This window comes from Monodelphis domestica, chromosome 3, assembly GCF_027887165.1.
Source record: "Monodelphis domestica isolate mMonDom1 chromosome 3, mMonDom1.pri, whole genome shotgun sequence".
In the NCBI taxonomy this organism is placed as follows: domain Eukaryota; kingdom Metazoa; phylum Chordata; class Mammalia; order Didelphimorphia; family Didelphidae; genus Monodelphis; species Monodelphis domestica.
Window position 1 is genome coordinate 31,529,226 of NC_077229.1, and position 13,413 is coordinate 31,542,638.

Sequence of the window (13,413 nt, forward strand, 5' to 3'; positions counted from 1 at the left end):
TATCATAACCAAAAAAAAGTGATATGGGTCTCCACTATGGTCTCTCTAAAACCAAGGACGACCTGAGCTGGGTCAGGCAATCTAATCAACAGATTTTTAGGAGCTCATTTTGGTTTGAATACTTCTAATGACAGGTAGCTCACTGCTTTCTAGGCCGCCTATGCCACTTTGGGATAACTCTCATTTTTGGGAAATTTCTCCTTATTTCAAGCCTCAATTTGCCCCTTTATAGGTCGGGTAAATGAATTTACCAGCTTGAAAATCTAGTGGATCGAGAGCTGGGCTTGGAGTCAGGACGACCTGATCATAAATCCTGCCCCAGACAGTGGCTGGATGGCCCTGGAAAGGGCATTAATCTTTCCGTAAAATGAAGAGGTTTCAACTCAATGATTTCTAAGGCCCCATCTGGCTTTAAACCTATGATCCTATGAACAACTTTGGGCCTTGGTTTCCTCACCTCTGAAATGAGGTAGCTGGACCAAATGAAGGGAAAGGGAAGAGAATGAGTATTTATAAATCCCCTGTCATGTGCCAGGCACTGAGCTGAATGCTTTACAAATATCTCATTTGCTTCCCACAGCAATTCTGAAAGTTAAGTGCTATTATTATCCTCTTTTTATAGTTGAGGAAACTGAGGTAGGCAGAGGTTAAATGACTCATCCATGGTCACAGAGCTAGTAAATGTCTGAGATTGGTTTTGAACTTAGGTCTTTCTGATTCCAGGTCCAGAGCTCCATGCACTGCCCCTACAATAATTCCCTTCCTTGCCAAGTCCCTTTGAATTATTCTTTTTAAACCCTTACCTCCTGTCTTAGAACTGATACAGAATATTGATTCCAAGGCAGAAAAGTGGCAAGGACTGGGCTTTTGGGGTTAAATGACTTGCCCAGGGTCACATAGCTAGGAAGCATCTGAGACCAGATTTGAACCCATGCCCTCTTGACTCCAGGCCTGACACTCTATCCACTGTGCCACCTAGTTGTCCCCCTCTTTAGATGTCTAACTCCCTAGATAATAATCCCAACTAGGAATTTATTAATATTAGCACTCTTTGGACTGGATCTGGTATAGGGAACAATTATTGGGGCATCTACTTCGTAATTGAAAATCTTAGAGAGACGATGACATTTATGTATGTAATGCGTTAGAGATTGTAACAAGAGAAATGTAGATTATCTCCTTTGAACCTCTTACTGATCTCTGTAAGACTGGGACCAGGATTGGCATTTCTATCTGCATTTTATAGATGGGGGAAACTGAGGCTTAGGGAGCCTGTGTGTTCTCTCTCAATTTTGCTAGTCTCATGAGTGTGAGGCAGCGGCTCAGAGTTGTTTTAATTTGCATTTCTTTGATTATCAGTGAGTTAGAGCTTTTTAAAATATGGCTAATCATAGCTAGTTAAGTGATTCATATTTGCTCTCATAGTTAATAGCAATATAATATAATAAAATCATAATATCAGAGGTGGGGTTTGAACTTATTTTTCCAACGTAGTCTATCTCCTTATCCTCTATGCAACACATTTACCCAATCTCTAATGATATGTTTGATGATTAGAGATTTGATTGTTTGATTATTACGGTGATTATGTTTGATTATTAGAGCCCAGAGCCAGCTGCCTTCAGAGACAAAGGAATTCCATGACAGCAGCTGTGGATACAAACTCTTTAGAGATGCCAAAAGTCTGCAGGACGGTGGGCTAAAGCAGTTGTGCACCTTAGGGCTCAGTCATGCAAAGGAGCTGGAGAGAAATGTAGAGAATGACACCTCAAGCACTGGGCTGAATACCTACTCCTCCCTGGCTCAAGAACATTGCATGGCTCCTTGTTGAATCTAGGATAAAATACAGATTCCTCAGCCTGGCATTTGAGGACTCACACATTGGGCTCTGACCTATCCAGTCTCATTTCATATTACTCTCCTTTATAGACTTTGTATTCCAGCCAAACTGGGCTATTTATTAGCTGTTCCCTGAACTTGACACTCTGTATTCCATCTCAGTGTCTTCGAACAGACTGTCCCCCATATCTGGAACACACTTTATTATTTTTTTTTTGCCACTTCTGCCTCTCAGAAGCTATTCCTCCCTTCAAGACTCTAGTCAGTCAATAAGGATTTATTTATCGAGCACCTATCACATTCCAGGCATGTAGGGCTAAGCACCGGACTCAGCTCAGGTGCTACTGTCACCATAAAAGTGTTCCTGATTCTTGGACCCATATTTGTGCTTCTGTCTATAGGAATTCCTCAGAATGATAGATTGAAGTGACCTGGGCCTGAAGGAGGATGACGGGTGTTAGCTTGGCCAGGGATCTTAGGAGTCATCTTCTTCAACCCTGTTGCTTATTCATTATTATAAATGATATGATTATAGCCCCATTATTTATTATTATTATTATTATTATTATTCATTATTAGTTGTCCATTTCATAGATGAGGAAACAGATCCAGAAAAGACTTTGGTCAATAGTTTCAAAGATGGAGTGCAAGAAGGGACCTTTGGGTGGAAGTCTTTGTTTTTAAAAAAGAAATTAATTCATTTAGAATATTTTGCCATGGTTACATGATTAATATTCTTTCCCCCCTCCCAGAGCTAGCAAGCAATTCCACTGGGTTATACATGTATCATTGTTCAAAATCCATTTCCATATTATTCATATTTGCAATAGAGTGATCATTTAAAGCCGAAATTGCCAACCACATCACCATCAAATCACGTGATCAATCATATGTTTTTCTTCCTCGTTTCTGCTCCCACGGTTCTTTCTCTGGATGTGGAGAGTGTTCTTTCTTCTAGATCTCTCAGGATTGGCCTGAATCATTGCATTGCTACCAGTAAAGAAGAATGATCTGTTTTTAACAGATAAGGAAACTGAAGCCCAGAAGCAGGAATGAACGTGTCTAAATTCATACAAGTAGCAAGTAGCTGGGCTGGAATTTGAACTCACATCCCTCTGACTCCCAAAGTCAGAGCTTTCTGCACTAGCTTGTTGAAGCTATCAGCCCCAGGGTTAGATCGAATGCCTGACATTCTGACATTCTGAACATTCAGTGTCAGACGGTATTTTTCCGGTGGCAAAGTAAACTGGTGGATGCAGGCACTTTCATTTCAGAGCCTGATTTCATCGTGGTTCAACCTGACCTCTTATATTTAGAAGCTCACATCTAGGGTTACCTACATATCAAGCTACAGGAATGCTGCCCGGTTAGAAGTCACAGATGCTAAGCTAAGCTAAGACATGAGCTGAGGGCAGCGATTTCTTGTCAGCATCTGTCTCTGTCTGTTACCCATGCTGCGAGGCAGAGCTTCCGGGGCCCCAGGGCTTCCTACCAGGCTAAGAGATGGGCACAGAGCAGGAAAGTCAAAGTGGCAGGCAAGCAGGAGGATGGGACCATCTTCTGTGTGCTGGGCTCAGTGGAGATACCAGGAGCCCTGCGGGGCGCCAGGCAGGTAGAAGTGCTGAGGGTCTTAGAGAAGGGCTTTTTTCTGCCTTGATATTCAAGGGAAATGGAGAACCAACATGTTGAGGGATGTCAGAGTTGGGAATACCATTAGAATGGAGACTGGCAGAGCTAGGAGGGGCTTTAGAACAGGGAATGTCCGAGCTGAGAGAGGCCTTAGAATAGGAAATGCTAGATGGGGGAGGGAGGAGGGAATTAGAACAGAGAATGCCTGAGTTGGGAGGGGACTTAGTACAAAAAAAGACCAAATCTGGGGATGGAGTGAGGTGGAGTGCAGCTTAGAATAGAGAATGTCAGAACATAGAATGTCAAAGCTGAAGAGATCCTTAGAAACTAGATTATAGCTAGAGGAAATTTAGAACATAGAATATCAGAGTTTGAAGTGACCTTAGAAAAGGGGATATCAAATTATGGAAGAGTTTTAGAACAGAGAATGTCAGAGTTGGGAGTGACTTAGAAAAGGGAATCCAAGAGCTCAGGGTGGACTGGGGTGGAGCTTAGAACATAGATCGTCAGAGCTGGGAGGAACCTTAGAACAGGGGGTATCAGCTGTGGGGGAGGGAGGAGGGAATTAGAACAGAGAATAATGCCAAAACTGGGAGGGGACTTAGTGCAAAGAATAACACATCTGGAAAGGGAATGAGGAGGAGTACAGCTTAGAACAGAGAATGTCAGAACATAGAATATCCTTTAGCAAAGGTGCCTCATCTGCTTGGTCAATACTGAAGAGATCCTTAGAGCCTAGATTATAGCTAGAGGAAATTTAGAACATAGAATGTCAGAGTTGGACGTGACCTTAGAAAAGGGAATATGAAATTGTGGAGGGTGTTAGAACAGAGAATGTCAGAATTGGGAGTGACTTTAGAAAAAGGAATCCAAGAGCTCAGGGTGGACTGGGGTGGAGCTTAGAACATAGATCGTCAGAGCTGGGAGGAACCTTAGAACAGGGGGTATCAGCTGTGGGGGAGGGAGGAGGGAATTAGAACAGAGAATAATGCCAAAACTGGGAGGGGACTTAGTGCAAAGAATAACACATCTGGAAAGGGAATGAGGAGGAGTACAGCTTAGAACAGAGAATGTCAGAATTGGGAGTGACTTAGAAAAGGGAATCCAAGAAAGGGTTGGGGGTGGTGCTTAGAACATAGATTGTTAGAGCTGGGAGGGACCTTAGAACACAGAGTATACAGGCTTGGAGGGGCCTTAGAATAGAGAATGTCTAAGCAAGGAGGGACCAGGAACTAACTACAAAGTATCAGTGTGTACAGTGACTTTAGAACACAGAGTGTCTGGGCTTGAAGGAGCTTAGAACATAGACTGTCCAAGCTAGAAAGGAATGTGAGTAATAGAATTGTAACCTTTGAGGTCTTCTGATCTAATCTGTTCATGGCTACAGATCAGTAAATGACAGAAGGTCCTCTTAGATGAATGAACTTTCCTAAAGTCACACGGCTAATCTGTTCCAGAGCTAGTCAAGCCTTTTGACCCAAAGTCTAGTTTGCTTTCTCCTAATATTATAAGACACAAAATGCAGTTTACAACTTACAGCTAGTCATGGTTAACCGACCTCTCAGAGAGGTTTTAAAATGTCTAGATCCATCTCAAATCTCTTTCCACCCAATGATCACTTTAACTTTCTTTAAGCCTCAGCTAAAATCTTGCCCCCATTTTCCAGATTCTAAAAACCAATGCCCAGACTTACCTCAGGTCACTATTGGCAAAGCTCTGTGCTTGGTTTGCTCATGTTGGAGAGTTGTGAGAGATTCTGTCAGTCCTCCCACCCTCTCCTCAAATGATCTCCACACATCAGTTCAAGTGGGTTTAGTTAAAATCACTTTTATTGTGCATCCCAGCAACACTGTCATCGCAATCAGGAAGAGAGTCAGCAGTGAAAACAAACTAACAAGACACAGAGCAAAACCCACCAGGGCATCAGAAACATGGCAGCTAAGGACTCAAAGGAGGACATGGGCAATATGTCGCCTCTTGTGTGAAGAGTGGGTTCCTGATCCAAATGCTCACCTGACCCAAGTGCTGGCTTGAGTTGTTTCTTTTTAGTGAATCAATCATGGAACTTTGGGATCCATTTACTTCCCAGGAGGACCCAAGGTTTTTATCAAAGCCTGAGATTTGCTAGTCATGATTAATCAACCTCTCTAGGAAGCTTTACATTTTCCAGATTGATTTCAAATCTCTCGATGCCCAACAATAACCTTGTGAAGCAAGTTGGGCAGCCATGATCGCCTCCATTTTTCAGATTCCAAAAACTGAGACCCCGACTTGCCCCAGCTCACTATTGACAAAGCTAGGACTAGTGTGCTGATGTTGAGCCTTTGTTTCCAATTAGACCATGCTGCCCTCTCCCCCTTCTCCCAGTCCTTTTCATTTGGACACGACCATTGGGTATGTCCTGGCAGGCAGGAAAAGGACGGGTATCATGAGTTGGGACACTCAGACTCCAAAGGGCTCCCAGGGATGGAAAAGAAATGCAGCTGGGAATAGGTAGCAACATTTTGATAGCATATAAGGAAATCTTGCTAACGGTTTAGTATAGAAGAGATGGAAAGAGCACTTTCCACCAGCAGCCATTCATTCAAAAGGGAAGCAAAGAGCTGAAGAAGTGCCTAGATTTGAGGGGGGCCCAACTATACTCAGGGCATATTGAAGGAGGAAGGTAGCTGATTACCACGTTGACCAATAGTTGAAGTAGCCACAGGAAGGAGCTGCCTATTTGGCAAAGGGGAACCCATGATCTCCCTCAGTGGTCGAGAGTTGGACAGGAATCAGTGGAGGATCTCAAGACTGAGGAAAGGGGAGACTACAGTAAGTCTGCAGAAGCTGGAGAGTATAAAAAAAAGTCACAGATTCAACTGAGTTTTTAGGTGTAGGGGGTGCAAAAAGAGTCCACAAGCATGCCATTCATTATAAACGGCATCAATTTAGGGACTTGGGGATTACAGGAAATGAGACCCCCCCACAACCAGGAAATTGTCCACATGAATGGAAAGCAACTAGGATTTCCAGAGGGTCATCAGCACCCGCTGTACCTGAGATGAGGAAGAAATGGAGGAGGAAGAAGAGGTGAAAGAGGAAAGGACAGGGTGGCTGATGGCAAATGGAAGGTTTTTGTTTTTTAAACAAATAAATACTTTGGATGATATGGTCATGCCCCTCATATTTCATAAACATTAGATATTTTTTAGCTCATTCACCAAGGACCTGCCTCTGGAAAGCCTGAGAGGATAAGATCTGACAGTCTGAATGGAAGGGCTACTCTTCAGAAGCTCCTGGTCAGCCGCTCTCAGATGCTGTTCATCCTTCATTGTAGTTGTAGGCTTTCAGGTGATCAAAAACTGAGACAGACAGACAGAGAGGGAGAGAAAGAGAGGTAGATGGATAGAGAGACAGAGAGACAGGGAGAGAAAAGGAGGGGAAGAGGGGGAGAGGGAGAAGGAGACATTTTGGTTAGTAGAGCTTTAACAGGGGCACAGTGACCAAGACTTTGTCCTAGGATTCTGATGGGGGCACTCAAGCAGGTAGAAACACAAATCAAGCTTAGAATCTAAGCTTTTCATTAAAAAAAACAACACACAATTTTATTAGTCCAGGGAACTTTTAGAGAGGAAACCCACTTTATCCAAGATGATCTGTGCTTGCTCAGTAACGTAGCCTTTCCTCCCTCCAAACCCTTACTTTCCACCTTAGAATCAATATTACATATCAGTTTCAATGAAGAACAGTAAAGTCTAGGCCATGGGAGTTAAGTGACTTGCCCAGGGTTGCACAGCTAGGAAGTATCTGAAGCCAGATTTGAGTCCAGGATCTCCTGTGTCTAGGCCTGTCTTTTTCTAACCACTGAGCCACCTACCTGCCTCCTCAGAAACTTAGTTTTAAGAGTTGCTCAGGGCACTGAGAAATTAAATGTCTAGTGAAGGAACATAGAGGGATCTCCATTTGGGAACATTTTCACTTGCTTTTTTCCATTTGGAGCTCTATCCTTCTTCATCCTGACTCGACTTCCCCGACTTCCTTCTAGTCTCAGCTAACCTCTTGCCCTCTGCAAGAAGTTTTTCCAGGTGCCCCCCACCCCCTTAATGCTTGTGTGTTTTGTGACTTACTCAGGGTCCCCCTGCTTCCAAGTCATATATGAGGTCACATTTGAGCTTGGTTCTTCCTGACTCTAGACCCATATCTCCAACCACTGCACACCTACCTGCCTCAAAGTGTGTGTGTGTGTGTGTGTGTGTGTGTGTGTGTGTGTGTGTGTGTGTGAGAGAGAGAGAGAGAGAGAGAGAGAGAGAGAGAGAGAGAGAGAGAGACAGAGAGAGAGAGACAGAGAGAGAGACAGAGAGAGAGACAGAGAGAGAGAGATTGAGATTGATAGGATCTGACTCCAGGGCCATCTTGTTCCCCCAGTGTTTATGGAAATTGAATTGCTTCAAAGAAAACTTGTCCCAAAGTGGAATGCACTGCTCTAGGGGGCCCCAGGATCAGAGAATCTCAGCGCGTGAAGGATCCAGAGGCCATTTGGTCAAACCTGTCACTGAACCAATATCCTCTTTATGTCTAGGCTTGGTGTTAGGGCCTTCAGTGAGGGAGAACTCATTGTCTCCTGAGGCAGCTCATGCCCCTGCTGGACAGCTCCAGCCAAGGCCAGTGTTTTCTTGTATTGTCCTGGAATTTATTTCTGCTACTTTTATTTATTTTGTTTGTAATTTGATTCAGTTTCCCAAATATTTATCACACACCTACTATGTGCCAGGTACCATGCTAGGTGCTGGCTTTTGTTTTAAACTGGCCTCATTGTTTCATTGGTTTTTCTTCTACCAGTGCAAAGCAGCACCTCTTATGCAACCAAGAGTCTTAGGGAATTGCCCAGACTCATTCAACATCACATAGTAACCATGGCTAGGGGTTCTGAGATTCCATGATTCTCTGAAGTGTAGTTAAGGGTGGGAGTGGGAGAAATCATCAAAGGCTTCCTGGAGAAGGGGGGCTCTGGGTTGGATTTGGATGGACAGAGATGGAGACGGGACATATGCCAGGAGGAAAAATCAAAATTCTCTCATGGCACACATATCATGTAATAATAATAATAATTGCAGTTATAGCATTGCTATAGCTCTTTCATACTGGTAAAGCACTTTATGGGTTATCTTGTTTGATCTTCACAATGCTGGAAGTTAATGCTACTGTTAACCCCATTTTGCTAGGCAAAGAAGTGAAGTGACCAACTCTCTAAGAATTATACAGTTGGTAAGCACGGTATGGTGGAAAGCCCACTAGCTGGAAAGTCCCCACCTCTAATACTTACTTTGAGGAAATAACCTTTTGGGACCTCAGTTTCCTCATCTGTAAAATGAAAGGATTGGACTAGGTGGTTTCTGAGATTTCTTCTAGATTTAGGATCCTGTGTGTGTGCAAGGCAGGAACTGATCTAATATTTGCTTGACGATGTGTCCTAAGCCCTTCACATCTAGTCATAGCTGCTGCTGGATATTCCAGTATAAATATTCCATCTTTCAGATTTCTGGCATGCTATTCGAGTTTATCGAAACAAAAAGACGCATCTCTCATTTCATTCATAACCTTCCTAAATATTTTGGATGGCATAGATATTATTAAAAACAAATTGTAAGGGATACCTCTGTTTTTATATCACTTATATTTCCCAATGTATCCTCCCCATTTTTGTTGTATAGTTGTTGTTAGTTGTGTCTGACTCTTTGTGACTCTATTTGGGGTTTTCTTGGCAGAGATACTGGAGTGCTTTGCCATTTCCTTATCCAGATCATTTTACACATGAGAAAACTGATGCAAACAGAGGTAAGTGACTTGCCCAGGGTCACGTAGCTAGTAAGTGTCTGAGGCTGTCTTTTGAACTCATTGTAAGGCTTGAGAAGAGACCCTAATAGGATCCTGCAATCTGATGGACAGACCAGCCTAGGGGCAGTGAAGAGTCAGCTGAGGATTCTGGGAAAAAGAACTGAGTGCTGAGAGGATTCTGAGCAGCTCTGGAAAGAGACTGAAAGGAACTTTTTCCTGAGGCTCAGAGGATATCTGAAACCCCAGGTGGGAGAAAAATCCTGATTTCCTACTTGCTGGGGCCCTGTTTTCAGCCAGAAATCCTTCACAACCCCCCTTGACTTGACTGCAGCTATTCCAGACTGAGAGGGAGTTCAGTTGGACTCTGGCCAGAGCCACTCTGCCCTCTCCTTTCGGTCTCCCCCTTTTTGTTTTTAATTGGATAGATTTATAGAGATATTACTTTAAGTTGGTGTAATGTATGAAAATAAGAAACAGGGTATTGGGAAAAAGGCTTGAGGCACAAAGCCTCTGGCCAAGGACCTTTGAAACCCAACTACTGTAAAATATAGTTATTAGGGCATCCCTATCCCTCCATCTTATTGCTTTATCCTTCCAACCCCTTTGTGCCCCATCTCTTTAAATAAATCTCAGTTTATGTCAGGTTGAGTTTGTTGGGATTTTCACGAGAAGAGAGAGGTTGAGTGAAGAGTGAACAAAACCAAAGCAAGTCTTGTTTCATCTGTGACAAGCAAAGATTCAGCTTGTCACTGAACTTTATAGGGAAGGGTTCAATAACAAAACCTCTGTCTCTCTCCCTCTGTTTCTGTCTCTCTCTCTCCCTCTCTCTTCCTCTCTCTTCTTCTTCTTCTTCTTCTTCTTCTTCTTCTTCTTCTTCTTCTTCTTCTTCTTCTTCTTCTTCTTCTTCTTCTTCTTCTTCTTCTTCTTCTTCTTCTTCTTCTTCTTCTTCTTCTTCTTCTTCTTCTTCTTCTTCTTCTTCTTCTTCTTCTTCTTCTTCTTCTTCTTCTTCTTCTTCTTCTTCTTCTTCTTCTTCTTCTTCTTCTTCTTCTCTCTCTCTCTCTCTCTCTCTCTCTCTCCCTCCCTCTCTCTCTCTCTCCTTCTCTCTCTCCCTCTCCCTCTCCCCCCTCAAAGCTCTAGGGTCAGCCAACCTTGAGTAAGGGAGACATGGCCATATTTCCTCTAACCGTTTCATCCTTTCCTTCCCATCTCCCTTTCAACCTCTCACTGGAGAAACACATCCATCCAGTGGGAAAACCTGCTCACCCCTCTCCATTAGTAAGAGAGGAGAGTCTCTCCATTTCTCCTCTTTTACATTGTGAAGATGAGCTTTCTTGACTTTGGAGGCCCAGCACTCTATCTACTGCCACTTAGTCCCCCTCCAAAAATTATTCTTTAGAAACAGAGTCCTCTGTAACCTGGCTTCTTCCTACCTTTCCAAACTTCCATACTTTATTTCTTCTCATATTGCAGTAATTGACAACTTTGCTATTCGTCAAATAAGATGTTCCCTCTTCCACTCCCCTGCTGATATTTTCACTTACTGTCCCCAATTTGGAGCATCATCCCTTCACATTCCTGATTCTTGGCCTCCCTAACTTCCTTTAAGCCTCAGCTCAAATCCTTCCTGCTGCAAGATTTTCCAGAACATCCTCCCTTAATGCTAGTGTTTCCCCATGTGGTGATTATCCTCAATTTGTTTTGTAAATAGTTTATTTATCCATTAGACTGGGAGCTCCTTGAGGTCACGGATTGACTTTTGCCTTTCTGTGTATCCCCAATACTTAGTACAGTACCTGGCACCTAGTAGGTCACCCCTAATTAATGCTTATTGATTGGATAACAAAGAATAAAAAAGAGGGGGGAAAAAGCAGTTCAGTAACACTAACCTACATGCTGAAAAAGTCTGACATTATGCACAGTGTTGCACACCCACACCCAGGCTTTCAATCCTTCAGAGAAGAAGGTACCATCTTGTATCTCTTCGGGGCCAGATTTAGTCACTATAGTTCACAGGTACCATTCATTTATAATTGCAGTTTATAATTTTACAATTTATAAGTTTACAATGTACAATTACAATTAGTTTTACTTTATTTATTTCAGAAACCTTTACTGCCTGTTTTAGAATGAACACAAGTATCAGTTCCAAGATTGGTAAAAGCTAGGCAATTGAGGTTAAGTGACTTGCCCAAGGTCACACAGCTAGGAAGTGTCTGATGCCAGATTTAAACACAGGACCTCTCATCTCCAGACCTGGCTAGCTATCCATTGATAGAGCCATTTAGCTGCCTAAGAATTAAGATAATTTGAAATTAACTTCATTCTGAAAATTAATTGAATTAGCCTTTTTAGATAAATGGAAACGAGTTGGAATGGGTGCCAGTTCAGGGGTTGGAGAGTCCTAAAACCAGGATTTATCTAACAAGACTTTTATTGAGATTGTTTCAGAAAAGATGTACATACACATGGCATGCCAATTTGGGGAGAAGAAGTGGTCCCACTTTTCTACTACAAAGAGATCTTAGCCAAAAGGCCAAGAAGTGACGGTACCACTTTTCTAGATGGGACCAAGGACAATGACTGAAAATCACTTTGGCTACTGATAACTCCCATCAGCTAGGGAGACAACCCTTGGGTTAGGATCTTCCACCGGAAATGATTTCATATATAACATCAGACATGATATTAATGCAACAATCCCCTCCATTCAACAAATCTGCAGAGGTGGCTTAGTCTCTGCTATTTTATTATTTAACTGGAGTGTGGCAGAAGGGGTAGAAAAGTTAAAAAAGAAAAAGATACGGACCATCTCGGGCTCTCAGTGTAAGCCAAATGGCCCTATGTTAAGTCTTAACTGCCCTTTATAGGGAGCCCATTTCTTAGAAGAGCACCAGGGCAAATGTGGTACTTTCTGACTGCTCTTTCCAAGGGGTTTTCAGGTTTTGTGCCAGGATCCAGAGTCAACTTGGCTAAAACATATGAACCACTGAGAGCCTATGGGTGTAACTGGGGGCTGACTAGGCCTTTGACTTATCAAAAACTACATTTGGAAAGCATTTTGCTTTACAACATGATATAAATATCAATTATTGGCACATAGGCAGAATAAGGGATGTCGGGACAGACAGGAAACTCCAAAGGTATTCCCATGAAGATAGCAAAGGCCTCTAACACATTCAGTGGACCTTCTGTGGTGAACTTTTGGGAAGACTTGGATAAGAGTTGCCAGAATGAACTGGTATGACTAGGTTGCAACCTGCCCCTTTTGGAAGGTGCTCTTGAACTGAGATTGTAGATTTAGTGGAGCATTTGAGTATCTAAGACAGTTACTGAATGGACAGATAGCTGGATGAATGGATGGAGGGATGGATGAATGGATGGAGGAAAGAAGGAATGAGTCAATGGAAGAATGAATGAATCAATGGAAGAATGAATGTATGAATGTATGTATATGTATGTAATTATGCATGGATGGATGAATGGATGGATGAAAGAAGGAATGAATCAATGGAAGAATGAATGAATCGATGGAAGAATGAATGTGTGAATGTATGTATATGTATGTATTTATGCATGGATGGATGAATGAATGGATGGATGGATGGAAGAATGAATGAATTGATGGAAGAATGAATGGATGGATGAATGGATAGATGAATGGAAGGATGGATGAACAGATGGGTGATTTCCTCTCCACACTTCTTCATAATAAATACTATATTTCCTATCTCTAAACGTCTTCATGAACTGTCTCCAATTTCTGCAATGCTTACTCTTCTTTCCTCTACCTCCTAGAATCTCTAGATACCTTCCAAACTTAGCTAAGCACTACTTCCTACAAAAGGCCTTGCATGATCTCCCAACTACCAGTGCTAGCCTCTGAAATTATCTTGTAATAATAACAAAACCAGCTCTTACTATATGCCAGTCCTTGTGCCAAGAGCTTTTCACAGATATCATTTTGTTTAGCACTCACAACAACCCTGGGAGGTAGGTGCTTTTGTTGTTGAATTGTATGAGTCTTTGTGAACCTCTTCAAGGTTTTCTTGGCAGAGACACTGGAATAGTTTTTTTTCCCCCATTCATTTTACAGATGAGGAAACTGAGGCAAAAGGGTTAAGTGACTTG

The 13,413-nt window shown here is 42.5% G+C and overlaps 1 protein-coding gene across 1 annotated transcript in view; it reads right to left on the reverse strand.

Annotated features, from left to right (window-relative positions):
• Nucleotides 1-5,279: 5,279 nt before the first annotated feature.
• TMEM233 (transmembrane protein 233) overlaps nucleotides 5,280-13,413 on the reverse strand; it is a 66,212-nt gene continuing 58,078 nt past the window's right edge. Inside the window, exon 3 of the mRNA XM_007490327.2 lies at nucleotides 5,280-6,812. Within this exon, the coding sequence (XP_007490389.1) occupies nucleotides 6,806-6,812 (7 nt within the window). The 3' untranslated portion in view covers nucleotides 5,280-6,805. The remainder of the gene's footprint in view (nucleotides 6,813-13,413) is intronic.